We start from the raw sequence: 14,940 nt of genomic DNA, 5'->3' as shown, positions 1-14,940 counted from the left end.
GTAGAGAGACCTGGCTGTACCTGGGTCTTCCGAGTCCAGCCTGTGCCTCTGTATGCCTTCCTGGCCAAAGGACCCGGCAGTGCAAGCTGACCATGCTGTGGGACAGTGACATGTTGGGCTTCCCCAGAGAAGGGCCCAACGCCGAGGTCTTTTAAGCTATCCCGATCTGGCCTCTTTCTTGCTTTTCAAACCCTGGACGTGAGGACGGTTTGCTAATAAGACTCTAACCCAGAATGTGATTCACGTAGTTGTCACTTTATTGTTTTCCTCTGTGGCGTTTCCAAGTTTGAGACAGTTCTGGGAACTCCTGGTGGTTAGTTATTTTCTATCACCTGCAGGACACACACAGGACAACAACCAGGTCAGCCTCAGGGAGCAGAGAGTGGCACCTGGTGGTGTCCCAGCTCTCTCTCCGTCCACGCTCCCCACGGCTCAGGTCGACCAGGTGGCCATGATGGGCGCTCAAATGATAGCTGGGACAAAAAGGTGTTTTGACTGCTTTTCTACCAGGGGAACTCCTATCAGTGACACGTTTTTAGATATCATTTGTTTCTTAAAGGGTGACCGCCCCGACACTGTGAACGAGCACTACTGTTTGCGTAGCGCTCTGCTGCACTGTGAGCGGGGCTGTCACCGCTTCTCAGAGGCTGTTCAGCCGTTTTCTCCCAAACGTTTTTGCACGTCGACTCCGTGACCCAGAGGCGGCTGGGTCTCTATCTGTGGCACGAGCTCACACAGCGTGTAAGAGTGTGTGTTCCAGGGTGTTCGCTGCGGCAGGGGGAGAGCAGAAGAGAGGAACCAGGTGAAAGCTTGGTTCATTCCATTCGTGCTATGGAATATTATTTAGCCATTGAAAAGGATGCCATAGATACAGGTTCTCGCGTGTAAAATGCGGTGTGGTGTTACGTGAGGAAACGACGTTGCAGGACAGTGTGAAGACTAAAATCCTATTTTTGGTTGGAAGGCTGTATGTATATAGATACACAACAAAGTCCAGAAGAGGGCACTGTTATCAATGATTATCTCTGCAGGGTGGGGGTGGGGGTGGGGGTGGAATTGGAGATGCAAGACAAGGGGCACTTGTATATTTTACTTGATATACTCCTATATTCTTTTAATGTTTTTATAAAGAGTGTCTGTTACCTCCCAAATAAGCAATAAGGTGGTGAATGCCGAAAATGCATGTGTGGCTGTCATTCAGTGACCAGTTGTTGAAAAGACGAATGCCCGCAGCCACCTGTCTCCTCCTGTCGCTTTCCTTCTCCTGCTCCCTGACCTTGACTTGACACCTGTCTGGGTCTGTCTGGGCAGGTGCTGCCAAGCGCCTGTGTGTGATTCCAGGCGTGCCCCTGGGCTGGGGCCACTGCGAGGTTCCACTAGCCTCTCTGCAGCTGCTGGGGCAGCCTCCACCAGAGGACAGCTGGTGGCTTGGCTCTGCCCCTCCTGGAACCCGTTACCAGGCCCATGTGCCTGGCCTGGCTGCTGTCCCGTGAGCCCAGGACCTCTGCCTCTCTGTCTCAAAAGGTTTACGGGCCCCGTTGATCCCCTCCGACATCTGGCCATGCTTTCGGCTGTGCCCTGCTCTGTTGTGCTCCATGTCTGTGGCTGGGAACAGCTGGTTCTGTGGCAAGAAATCAGGACAATTGCCCCTGGCCCCTGCTTTGGGCCCTCAAGGTGCAGCCAGGACCAGCTGCAGTGTGACTCACCCAGCAGCTGGGGCTGAGAAAGGACCCTAGAATGTGTCTGGGGAAAGGCCCCTCTACACATTCTTCCATCCAATCAGTCTCGGGCCAGGCCCCTCGAAATGCTGGTGACGCTTTAAAAGCCGGACTCGAATTTTCCTCTGCCAAAACGGAATCGTGGCTTTCCCCCAGGGTGCCCAAAACTAAAACAAAACCCGACAAACGGAGAGCCACTCTCTTCTTGATTCTACATTTTTCTCCAACAAACTTTTCCGGAATCCCTGGGGTCTGTGACCACTTGTTGGCAAAGAAAAGCCGGCAGACAGACAAGTGAGCAAGGAGCCGGCAAGTATTAATGGGAAAGTTGGAGGCAGCCACCTGCCTATTTTGACAGCGCCCATGTGACAGTGTGCTTTCCCCCTATGACCTGCTGACGGCTGTGCTTTCCTATTTGATTTTATAACAGATTGTCAGTTTGAGGCAGTGGGAACAGTTCTCTGAAAATTAAAATCATGAATTCAGATGCCAGCTTTCCCTTCTTTGGGGGCTCTGCCACAAACAACTGACTTCCATTTGCTTTGGCCCCTAAACACGTGGAGGAATCCTGGTCTCATTTGAGTCCCATTTTTACAGAAGAGTAAACCGAGGCAGTGGTGAGGCCAGGAGGTGAGTAAAAAGTGCCCCTAATCAGCATAGAGTGTCTTCCTCCCTGCCAGCCTCCATCAATAGGCACAATGCGTCCTCCTCCCTGCCTCAGTTTCCCCACGCCTCCCACACACCCGCAGGCACACCTTTCTTGTGATGACTCTCCTGTTGTGACTGCTTAGATCTGCTGCTGATTGTCACCATGGCTTCTCTCAAGGCTGCTGCCAGTTTTTTAAAAAAATAACTTTTATGGTTTTTATTATAATTGTGTGTTTTTTGTTAAAATAGGGACGGTGCTGGTGTGGAAGCTTAGAAGGTACTTGTTTTGTGCTTCTAGGTGACAGCTCTCTGGGGACACATTCACAATAATAGTGGGACCAACTCACTCCTATTTGCCTGGCCTGTCCCAATCCAAAATGTAAAGTCCTGCATCCTAAGAAACCTTCCAGTCCAGTTGCAAACCGAGATGGCTGTCACCTACCATCTGCACTTGGGGATGCATTTAGGTAGGGGACCCTTTAGGGGGATAGTTCCCAATAATGAAGGCTGTAGGGGTTTCAACCTATCAGGTTTTGGACTTTGCAGATAAATACGTTTATAACATTGGATGGTGGGGTCTGGGCTGGGCTTACACACAGATCAGCAAAATTAGAATACACCAGTAATTCTAAGGAATCCCTCTTAATGCCTGATGGGGGTCCTTTGTTATCAACCTCTTTGGACGGGCACCTTCAGTGTGCCTTTTCACTCAAATTTATCCCCACGGCAGGGCTCGCCCAGGCTGCAGCCTCCTCCGGGGGTTCCTGCCTGGTTCTCAGGAAGGAGAGGGTTCTCAAACCCTAGGTGGGCATTGCCCTCGGGAGGCCAGGTCAGAAGGGCAGGGCCCAGGGGACCCAGGGCGTGGCCGGTTCTTACCGCATTGATCCAGTCAATGTAGTTGGAGACCCGTGTGAAGACAGAGGGCCTGTGGTAGTAGTTGCAGCCGAGGGAGGACCCGAAGCTGACCACGCCGTGCACCTCCCACTGGCCGTTGGCCTGCTGGCAGTTCAGCGGCCCTCCAGAGTCTCCCTGAGGAAGGCCAGAGCTCTGTCAGGGGGGACTGGGGGCTTGGGTGGGTGCTGGGAGGGGAAAGGGCTGCCCATCAGAGGCCCGTGTCTCACGTGTTTGCAGTATGTTTATACTGTCCCACCACAAGCCACCATGTTCTCTGACTAGTCTCTGTGGTCACAGCTCAAGATGGCACCATGATACCAACGAGAACTAACATCTATTCTTTCTGTGGGTCTGGAACTGAGCTAAGCACTTTCTATACCTTACCTCATATAATCCTCACCGAAACCTAGAAAGTCAGGATTGTCAGTGTCCCCATTCCACTGAAGAGGACACACTGAAGCCCTCAGAGGGTGTGACTTGCCAGAGGTTGTACAGGCAGTGAGCAAGGGATCTGAGACTGTGTCCCACAGTTAGAATGCTGCGTGCTCATCCTCCACCGGCCATTCCCACCCATGATGAGGGACCTTCCCAGGGGCGGGTCTGCATGGGGACAGAGACCATAGGGGCACAGTGTGATCATAAAGACATGCAAGGGTACTTCTTGTTCTGTCCTCACTCTGCTACAAAGTCCACCCCATAGCAGTTCCTTTTGGTTAAGACACTGTCTCCAGGAAGGCTCTGTGGCAGCTACCCTGAGGGAATACATTGGGCCATTAATGGGATTAATTCAACAGATAAACCTGAAGTCATCTTAGAAAGGCCCCAACCCATAAAATGCATCCCTTGGCTTCCTTCCTACACAGAGGAAAAAATAAGAGAGATGATGGTAATAAGAGACCCCAGTGATATCCAGGGAAAGACTTCCTAGCAATGAGAGGGATGGATATTATGAGGAACATCTCAAGTCATCCTTTCTGGAGACTACAAGGACAAAGGTCAGGGTCTCAAATGTCTGGAGCTGTTTCCTGCTTTTGCCAGCAGGCAGAAGGATGGATTCTAGGACCCCCAAGAGCCTCTCTCCACCCCAGCCCCATTCCTGCACTCACGTTACAGCTGGAGATTATGCCATCACCCCCAGCACAGATCATGTTGGTCTTCACGGAGCTGCCCCACCAGTCAGGGCTGGAGCACGTGGCATAGTCCACGACCAGCAGCTTGCCTTGTTGCAGGATGTCAGGAAGAGCCCCGTTGGCTGCATGAGATGAGATAGAAGACGTTACAGGGACTTTTAAAAGGACTCCTGAGAATAGAGGGAATAGTGAACACCTATTGGGTTTTCTGCCCAGCCCTTGCTTTTGGTCACTCTTCCTATCCATGTATGGTTGCAATGGGAGCAGACATGCTTGTCTATACTGTGTCCTCACAGTTGATTGGTTCAGGGGTGAGCATCTGACTCAACCTAAACCAATGAATTCCTTCCCTGGGAATTTGGGATTAGAATTTTGAAATTCCGGCCAGAGAGGATATACATCTGGGAGCTGTTGGCAGTGGCTGCCATTTTCTTCTAGAGAAAGAATAATGAAGTACATTTCCAAAAAAAAATAAAAAAGAAAATTTGAGAAAGGGTTTCCAGAGTTTTTTTAGTCTTGCAGCTCCTAATGCTGTCTTGTTCCAGAAGCCTAGCTGTGTCTCTGTCCTTGGTTGAGACCAGCTAGCTTCATGGGTTTCTATCATTTATCTTAAAAATAACAGTGAATCTGCCTGACCAGGTGGTGGCACAGTGGATAGAGCATTGGCCTGGGATACAGAGGACCCAGGTTTGAAACCCTGAGGTTGTTGGCTTGAGCACTCATCAACTTGAGTGCAGGTTGCTGGCTTGAGCATGGGATCATAGATATGACCCCATGGTCAGTGGCTTGAGCCCAAAGGTTGTTGGCTTGAAGCCCAAGGTCTCTTACTTGAGCCCAAGGTTGCTGGCTTGAGCAAGGGGTCATTGGCTTGGCTGAAGCCCCCCAGTCAACGCATATGTGAGAAAGCAATCAATAAACAACTAAGGAGCTACAACGAAAAATTGATGCTTCTCATCTCTCTCCCTTCCTGTCTGCCTGTCCCTATCTGTCCCTCTCTCTGTTTCTCTTTCTCTCTGTATCTCTCGCTAAAAAACAAAAACAAAAAACAGTGAACCTTCTGGCATTCAGAGCCCCAAGTTTGGGAAAATTATTCTAATGTGGTTAAGGTAGAATTTTCCTAATGGTACTTACCCCTAATGGTGCTGTCACCATCACCTCCGTAACTATTATCATCACTATTAAGATTAATAATATAATTCTTCACTTGTGCTTTATTAGGCTTTTCAAAGCCTGCTAAACCTTAGTAAGTATATATTCCTATATGACAGATGAGATACTGAAGCTGAGAGAAGTTAAGCAGCTTGGCCAAGATCACTTTAATTAATAAGTAATGAACGCTTGTATACTATTTTATCATGTATAAAGCACTGTCATATCTCTCTTGTCATCTCACCAACTGTATTTCCATGTAACCAGAAGAGGAAACGGAGGCTCCAAAGTGGCTTGCCCAAGGTTACATAGCTAACTAACAGAGCTGGGACTAAAAGCCAAGCACTTGGACCTTTCCCTGGCTCTCGCTGCCTCCAGAGAAAAGCATTCTGCGCCGGTGTTTTCTGGGTAGATGAACAGGAGGCTGAGCTTGCATCTGGATAAGCATGAGCTGCCTCGCCTGCTTCTCACTTCTGCTGAGTTTCCAAGTGTCCTTGTTTTTGCACATAAGCCAGTCAAGAGGGTGATATTAATTTATTTGAGTGCATGTGTGTTGATGTGCCTCTGGAAAAATATATCACTTAAAACAATAGGTTTATGTCATTAGGAAAGGAACAAGCACCTGCATGAGCCTTCCTAGAGTTTTCCATACCTCTGGTGATATTTACAAGGGAAGGGCAGGTCCTTTGTTCCTCCTGGGTGATCTATCATTACTGGATTTGTGACCCTTGGGGTTTATGTCAAAAGGAGGCTCACACGAAGCCAGGTTCTGGGCAGTGAAATCAGGTGGCACATGGCACAGGTATGTTTTTCTTTTTTTCTTTTTGCATTTTTCTGAAGCTGGAAACAGGGAGGCAGTCAGACAGACTCCCGCATGCGCCCGACCGGGATCCACCCGGCTTGCCCACCAGGGGGCGACGCTCTGCCCCTCTGGGGCATCGCTCTGTTGCATCCAGAGCCATCCTAGCGCCTGAGGCAGAGGCCACAGAGCCATCCTCAGCGCCCAGGCCATCTTTGCTCCAATGGAGCCTTGGCTGCAGGAGGGGAAGAGAGAGACAGAGAGGAAGGAGAGGGGGAGGGGTGGAGAAGCAGATGGGCACTTCTCCTGTGTGCCCTGGCTGGGAATCAAACCCGGGACTCCTGCACGCCAGGCCGATGCTCTACCACTGAGCCAACTGGCCAGGGCCACAGGTACGTTTTGATGTGTGGAGAGGAGGGTCTGATGAGGGCCCCAGGGACATTTGTGCAGCCCCAGAAGCCTGAGGTCACAGAGTAAATGCTGTTCTAGGCTCCTGCCTTGGGCCATACAGAGGAACCTCCTTGCCAGATGTCATGCAGTCACTCTTACCCTCACTCTGTCATAGTGACAGTGACAACTGACACACAGCACCTACTATGTGCCAGGCACTGAGCTAAGTGCTTCCCATGGATTCACTCCTTCAATCCACTTAACAAGTCCCTGTGATGCAGGTGCTGTTATCATTCCCAGTTTATAGATGAGGAAACTGTGGCATGGAGAGGCTAAGCAATGTACCCAAGGTCACACAGCTAGTAAGTGGAGGAGCTAGGATTCGAACCCAGGCAGTCTCACCTTTATCAGTCTATGCTATCCTGCCTCTCCAAGGCAACTGCCATTTCTTCCAGACACCTTGGAATGGTGAGTGTGGAGAGAGCCTTTGGCTGGACAGAGGTGACATTGCCCCCCTCCCTTCCAAGCCTGGGGGCTCCCGGAACCCACTTACTCTGTAGCCTTCCCCAGCCTGTGACGTAGCAGGTGTACTTGTTGGGTAGGATGCTGCCAGCGGGAGGGAGGCAGCCCAGCTGGATCTTGTCACTCAGGGGGACGGATTCGGCCAGTTTGAGCATGGCAATGTCATTCCTGGGGTGATAGAGAGGTAGAGAACGAAGAGGGGGTTGACTGTTCCTGCCCTGAGTTCATTTCTGATCTAGCCCCCGCTGGAAACACTGAGCCCCCTCCTTGGCCAGCCTGACTGTGACTCTTCCTTTTGCCAGAGTTAGAGGGGTCGGGAGCAGCTGGGGTTAAACTCCAGGGCTGTGTTTTGTCCCTGGTGGAGCTCGGAGACCCAAATTCCCCTGAGCTCTTTCAGGGGGACTATTTAGAAGAGGGAGGGCAGCTAGGTTTTTGTCTTGCAATGTCCACTCTGATGGATTAGCCATGGCAACCTGGGGGGCCGTGTTGACAAGGGTTCCCAGGTTCTGTCCAGGGCCAGGTAGGAAATACATCCAGATTGCTTGGTGATGTCTGTTCTGACTGTATACTTCCCGTGATCAGTTAGAAAACTGCCGGAGATGCTCAGACGGAAAGGTCTTTTGCTTTTCCTCTTCACTTCCCCTTCCACCTTGAGTGTGCCACCAGCCTCATCCCTCCGTCTCCCTCTCTCGTCTGGGAAACCATTAGTGATTTCCTAAAATAGCAGGTTGTATTTTCCACGATGGCTACAATGAGATCTCTCTCATCCCACAGGCACTTGTTAGGATGTGATGTAGATACTCTACAGCCTGGGTGTTTTATGGCTTTCTGGTGTTTTGCATGTGTGTATTACCCTTGACAAGCCCATGGAGGGCAGGGACTGCCTCCGGACTCACGGACCCCCTGCATTCTTTGAGAGCCTTCAGCAGCGCTGCACCACAGCTGGCTGACTGGATGAAGGAACACTTAGTGTTGCCTGACCAGGCGGTGGCGCAGTGTATAGAGCATCAGACTGGGATGCAGAGGACCTAGGTTCGAGACCTCGAGTCGCCAGCTTGAGCATGGGCTTATCTGATTTGAGCAAGGCTCACCAGCTTGAGTCAAAGGTCACTGGCTTGAGCAAGGGGGTCACTGGCTCTGCTGTAGCCCCCGGTCAAGGCACAACGAAGAATTGATGCTTCTCATCTCTCTCCCTTCCTGTTTCCTGTCTGTCCCTCTCTCTGACTCTCTATCACACACAAAAAGGAACCCTCAGTGTTTACGGTCACAGGGCATGCGCCCTGGGGTTGTGCTGAGGAGTCAGGCTTGGCCTGTTGGGCTGCAGAAGAGGCTGTACATTTGCATATATTATGCAAATTTGAAGTAATGGCTGGGCTGCTTCTTTCTGAAGGCCCCTCTGGAACAGCAGACCTGCTCTTTTGAATTAGGAGAGGAGGGGATGACAGACACCTCTGAGCTCTGGGAAGGTGATGGGGAAGCAGGTAGAAGGAACGATAACTTCCGATGTCCAGTTGGGAGACGACAATATTGACCATAGGAGTGCATTGAAGGACCACTAGGATCAGGCTCTCTGCCAAGCGCTTCACACCTCATTTAATGCTCCTTTCTAGATCTGTTAACTTCGGAGAAGTTCCTTCACTTCTCTAGGTCGTGGTTTCCTCATCTGTGAAATGGGAATAAGAATAGTACCACCCTCCTAGGGACGCTGTGAGGAATAAATAAGGTAATACGTGGAAACTGTTGGCACAAGGGAAGCACTAGTTTGTATGACTGTGAAAACTAACTCCTGGGTTGGCAGAGAGCTCACTGGGAGTAGGTACCCTAACGGCAGCTTCTGGAGGGTTGGAGATCCCTGACGTTTCTGCCTGTCTCCATGGAAGACCACATTGGCTGGGCATGGACACCATTGGTCACTAGACTGCCTATGTGTTTGGGATTAGAAAGGGGAGCTTCCCCAACTGCAATGAGCTGCTCAGGTTTAGGGGTTACCTAAACCTCACTGGGCTAAAGATCTGGGGTGTGTCACTGCTGTTTTTCATGTGCCTAGAACAGGGCCTGGCACTTAGTAGGTGTTCAACCAATATTTATGGAATGAGGACGTGAAGGAACCTGTGGCTCTGAATTTGGTTTAGCACCACCTGGATCTCAGGATTAGTGATCACAGAAGAAGCCCGGTGGTCCAGCACATATTCTCTGGCCCTACTGTGTGCCCCTTCCCCAGGTTAGGGGGTGGAGATTCAGGGATGAATCAGGCACCACCCAGCCCTTGGAAAATTCTAAAAGAGGAATCAGATCTGACTAGTCACTAAGGCAGTGAATGACGGGCCTTGACTGGGTCTGCCCCTTGCATGAACCACTGAACGGACAGGAGTGAGTGGTGGATTCTGCGTGGGACCTTTTCGTTCATCACCGTCTCGTCACCTTCCCCAGAGAGCCTGGACCAGCGCCCTCCCAGGCCCTTCGCTAAGTGCTTTACGTCCATTATCTCACTTAATCCTCACAACAACCCTAGAGGTAGGCACTGTGATTGCCCTCATTTTACCGAAGAGGAAACTGAGGCACAGACAGGCTGAGGAACTCATGCAGGGTCACGTCGTCATTACTCATATCTGACCCATGAGGCTCCCGAAGCTCAGTCCCTAACCACTCCCCCACACTGCCTCACTGCCACACTTGTGCCCCTGAGCTCCGTGAGAGCTGGCATGGTGGCCTGCGCCTCTCTGTGTGTCCAGCACCCAGAGCCCAGTGCCCAGCACAGCATATGGGGGGGTCTGTAAAGGCTTAGCGGTGGGCACAGGATGGTATCTGATCATCTGAGGGGAAAGGCGGGGTGAGGCTGCTGTCATTTCCCTGTTAGGGGGATAATTACTGCTAGGCCTTGGAGAGGTATGAGATTCTTGTCATCTTCCTGTGTACATTATTCCCAGGCCGTCCCTGCAGGGTATCAGGGTATCTTTGAAAACATAAAAGGCCTTGTTGGGAGGGGCTGGAGAGTAGGGGAAGGCAGGAGGCCCTGAGCTCTACTCCACTGACAGCCGTGGGGCCTGCAGACCCGTCCCTGTGTCCCCCGGGCTTGGCGGGGAATAGACACATTGTCAGGGAGTGCCTGGGGTGGACAGCAGATCTGCAGGCTTAACTTGGCAGGAGGCCCAGGTGGGCCTAACAGTTTCTACCCTCCCCCCCTGTTCCCACCCTCATCCCAGGCATCTCTAGGCTGGCTGTACTTCTAAAGGTCAGAGCTCCTTCCCCTACTCTACAACAGGAGCAAAGGAGGGGGTGCTTTCTGCGAGATCCCTCCTGTCTGTGCCTCTGCCACCCCTGCCACCCCCACCCCCAAGTGCACCCAGACAGAGGTACCCTTTGGAGAGCTGGCTGGAGTTCCAGTCCTCATGCACCACGAGCTTGGAGACCTTGATAGCCACTGAGCCGCACTCTTCCGTGGAGAGGCTGTGCCGGCCCAGCACCACGCGGTAGGTCCTGGAGGAGCTGAGGACAGGGTGGAAAGGAGTGCTCAGCTCCTGGCTGTCTTGTCCTCTCTGCCCCCACCCCCACGGGCAGGTCTGGCTTTGGATAATGCCGGGATGGCCCAAGTATGCCACTAGCTGGCACTCGGGCAACTGGTTAGTTTTAATATAACATGACTGTAACTATATAACAACTATACCCACAGTATACTAACAATAAACTATAACATAAAAATTATAATAATGTCGGTTGACTCAGTGGTAGAGCATCGGCCTGGCATGCAGGAGTCCCAGGTTCGATTCCCGGCCAGGGCACACAGGAGAAGCGCCCATCTGCTTCTCCACCCCTCCCCCTCTCCTTCCTCTCTGTCTCTCTCTTCCCCTCCTGCAGCCAAGGCTCCATTGGAGCAAAGTTGGCCCGGGCGCTGAGGATGGCTCCATGGCCTCTGCCTCAGGCGCTAGAATGGCTCTGGTTGCAACAAAGCAACACCCCAGATGGGCAGAGCATCGCCTCCTGGTGGGCATGCCGGGTGGATCCCGGTCGGGTGCATGCGGGAGTCTGTCTGCCTCCCCGTTTCCAACTTCAGAAAAATACACACACACAAAAAAATTATAATAATGTAAACTCTATGTTATTATGGGGGAAATGAGATGGACACAGAGAACACAACAGTCCTTTGCCCTCCAGGGAATGTTTTAGGTTAATCTCTCCTTTCATTTTTAGATGGGGAAACTGAGGCTCAGAGAAGTGTATGGTAACTGGCCTAGAGTTTTACAGCTCATTGGTGAGAATACAGTACTAGAAGCCAGGGCTTCTGACTCCCGGACCTCTATTACTACTCCCACCATCTCATAAAGCTAATAAATTAGGTGGGGAGAAGGGTCCCCTGCCATCCTCTCCCTGGCAAAGAGAGAATCGCATTGACCCAACGGTAACTCCACTGAACACTGACTGGGGTGAGATAAGCAGAGGTCTCATGAAGGGAGGGGAAAAGACAGGTGAATGATGAATGTCGCAGGACCTTATCTTTCCCTGTGGGCCTTTGTCATGGTCCCAGTTTGCATTCATCAAGCACTTACAAAGTGCCAGGCCCTTTATTACATCATTTCATTTCATCTCCATTAAATTCTGTTATCTGCTTTTTTTGCAGGTGATGGTTTTGAGGCTCGGAGAAGTCATTCAAGTTGCTCAAGGAAACCCAATTCCAGATCCGGAGGCCACATCTAGTACTGCAAGAGAACAGGAAATGGACCTCCCCTTCCCCTAGATTTCCACTCCGTGTCTGGCACAGGGCGCTTGGTCCATGTTATGTATTGACCCATCTGAACCCAACTGCCCAATAGACTGAACTAAAAGTTGACTGAGGCTTGTTTCTGGGCCAGGTTAGTGATTATCTGCAAGGCTCCTTTATAGAAGGTGGTTCAGGACATTTGGGCTCCAACTTACAGAGACACCAGTGAGCAAGCTGCGTGTCTAGGGAATGGCATTTACCTGATGCAGTGAGCGGCGGTCAGGACCCAGTCTTGGGCCACCAGGGACCCTCCGCAGGTGTGGCGCCACTGGCCATTGAAGTTGTACTGCAGAGAGACCTGGGAAGAGGCTTGGGCGCTCAGGGAGCAGAAAGAGCCGGGCCTCCTGCCTTCAGCGCCCTTCTCCCTGCACCCCTCCCCCGAGAGCAGGGCTGGGGCCAGGTGAGCGTGGCACATGTCGCAGGTGCACAAGGTAAGGGGCACCAAGAAATCCAATAATCAGGATAAATAACATTTTAATGCAACATCAAAAAATAAAAATTAATACAAAAAACCATGATGAACAAAATACAGTATCAAAGATTTAAATAATGACACTATTAAAAAAACAACACTTTTGAACATCTTTCTGCAGTATGATTTGTTGGGATTTCCCTCTTCTTGGGGGCTATTTCCTTAGGGCATAGCCCTCTAATTTAATAAGTCTACAACCAAAATCTTGACTTGCCCCCTAAAGCCGCTCTTTTTCCAGCCTTCCTTCTCTCAGTAACTGACAACCCCCCTTAACCAGCTGCTCAGCCCCAAACCCTTGGCGTTAACCCTGACGCCTCTCCTTCTCTCAGATCCCTCCCTGAAGCCCACCAGCAAACCCACCAGTTCCACTTCCAGAATCCATGGACAGGACGCCACCTCTCTCACTGTCTCCATGGCTAGTCCCAACCACCTCCATCTCCCACCTGCATTATTATTGTATCAATAGCTTCCCGCTTGTTCTCCTAGCTCTCAGCCTGGTCCATTCCTCACCCCATATTTTCTCCACACAGTGGCCGGACGATCCTTTCTAAATGTAAGTCTGATGACGTTTCTTGGCTCAGACTCTCCAGTGGCTCCTCATCTTATATGGCGTAAAAATACAAAACTGTACAATAGCCTACAAGGCTCTACATGATTGCCCTGACCTCGTCAGCTCCCGCTCTCCTCTGCTGCAGCCACACTGACCTCAGTGAGGTTCTGCAATTATAACAAGCTCACTTTTGCCTCAGGGCCTTTGCACTTGCTGTTTCTCTGACCTGGAATATTCTTCTCCCAGGTATTAGCATAATTTTCTCCTTCATTTCCTACAGGTGTATGGTCAAGTTTACCTTCTCCAAGAAGCCTTCTAGGACCACCCTGCACACACATATGCGCACACTCTTGTCTACACATACATGGACGCACGTGTGTACAGGTAGCTGGGTGGGGTGGCTCCTTATCACAGCCGGAGAAGGGACTGCTTCCTCTACCCTCCAAAGTTGACCAAGGCCACAGAAACGTATCTTCCTGGTGAGTTTTCCTATCCTTGCCTGTGCACTAGACCCCATGGTGGAGGGCAAAGCGGTGAGGCGAAGTGGTGGGGGCAGGGAGGGAAGAAGTGCAGTGGGGGTGACTCACCTGCCAGGGCCAGCTGTTGGGCTTCACATCTTCCCCTCCGACCACCCTGGGCAGGTGTGGCTGGTGAACTGGGCGCCCACAGCTGAGAGCTACAGAAAGAGGAAGGGTTGTGAGTCCAGGTAGCAGTGACCCCAACACCATAATCTGCACTTGCTGCATTCCCAAACTGCAAAGAGAAGATCCTTGTTCTAGAAGGATCCCAAGAGGTCATTGCTCCACCTTTTTGGAACGTCACTCCAGCTTTCCTATAACTAGAGGACTGAGTCCAGTGGCAGCAGGGGAGTCCCCTCCCCAGTCCCAGCAGGGAACTGGAAAAGTGCCTCTGGGCGAAGGGGCTTACCTCCAGCCACCAGCACAGATAGCAGCAGGGCCCTGATCATGGTGTGTCTGCAGGAGTCCAGGAATCGTGGACTTGGCTGAGGCCCTGGCTTTAAGAGCGGGCTTATCGGCCAGAGATATACCAGGAGTGCACAAGGTGGGCATTTTCTCAAAGCCCCGTGGAAAACAGCCTGTGTTCAAATATTTTTTTTCCATTTTCTCCCACCGGTCACCCTGGAAATACTTCAAAAAATATGCCAGAGGTGGATATGGAAATATGGGTTCTCCCTGCTTTCAAGAGATTATATTGTGTGCTGGGGAAGAAGAGAAATATTGGTTGTTGGTCCTTGGAACTGTGTCTTCAAAAAAACAACAACAGCTGGCAGGTTGGACAAAGACCATTCTAGGCCAGTAGTTCTCAATGGGGCTGGTAGTGCCTGCCAGGGGACATTTGGCAATGCCTGGGGACATTTTTGGTTTGTCGTGGCTGGGGATGCGGCGCTATTGGCATCTGGTGGGTAGAGACTAGCGATGTTGTTAGACATCCTATCATGCACAGGATGGCCCATCACAGGAATGATTTCCTTGCCAATGCCAATGGTGCCGAGGATGATAAATCCTGCTCTAGGCTATAGCTTGCTGTGTGACCTTGGACGAGTCACGAAAACCTCTAGGCCTGGGGCGTGCCCATCTGTGAAACAGGGAGAGAAGCAGGTGCCCGGTCTGTTTTGCAACATTGGGGAGAGGGTCTGATAAACACAGGGGATGTGCTCAACAAGGAGAAGCACAAGACAGAGCCACACATTTGGGGTCTGGCAGCCCCAGCCACGGGGTGGAACAGAGAGTGCTGGCAAAAGAGAGCTTTGCTGAGATGGATCAGGACATATTTTATTGTCTACTCCCAAGACAATAGCAGTCTGAATTCTCCAATAACCCCATCTTCTAAGTGGGGTCAAAGCAGGAACCTCCTAGAAAGGCAGACTGATACCGAACAACACACCTACATA

The 14,940-nt window shown here is 51.2% G+C and overlaps 1 protein-coding gene across 1 annotated transcript; it reads right to left on the bottom strand.

The window, feature by feature from the left end:
- Positions 1–239: 239 nt before the first annotated feature.
- LOC136399676 (chymotrypsin-like elastase family member 2A) lies at positions 240–14,067 on the bottom strand. The gene is made up of 8 exons (XM_066375148.1): positions 13,956–14,067; positions 13,616–13,704; positions 12,207–12,304; positions 10,608–10,736; positions 7,282–7,418; positions 4,367–4,512; positions 3,243–3,395; positions 240–332 (listed from the first exon to the last, which is right to left on the bottom strand). Exons 1-8 carry the CDS (start codon positions 13,993–13,995, stop codon positions 315–317), a joined length of 810 nt encoding a protein of 269 aa, XP_066231245.1. The 5' UTR covers positions 13,996–14,067; the 3' UTR covers positions 240–314.
- Positions 14,068–14,940: the final 873 nt, after the last annotated feature.

This window comes from Saccopteryx leptura, chromosome 3, assembly GCF_036850995.1.
Source record: "Saccopteryx leptura isolate mSacLep1 chromosome 3, mSacLep1_pri_phased_curated, whole genome shotgun sequence".
Lineage (NCBI taxonomy): Eukaryota > Metazoa > Chordata > Mammalia > Chiroptera > Emballonuridae > Saccopteryx > Saccopteryx leptura.
Note: the sequence above shows the minus strand (reverse complement) of the source record. Positions and strands in the feature narration are given on the sequence as shown.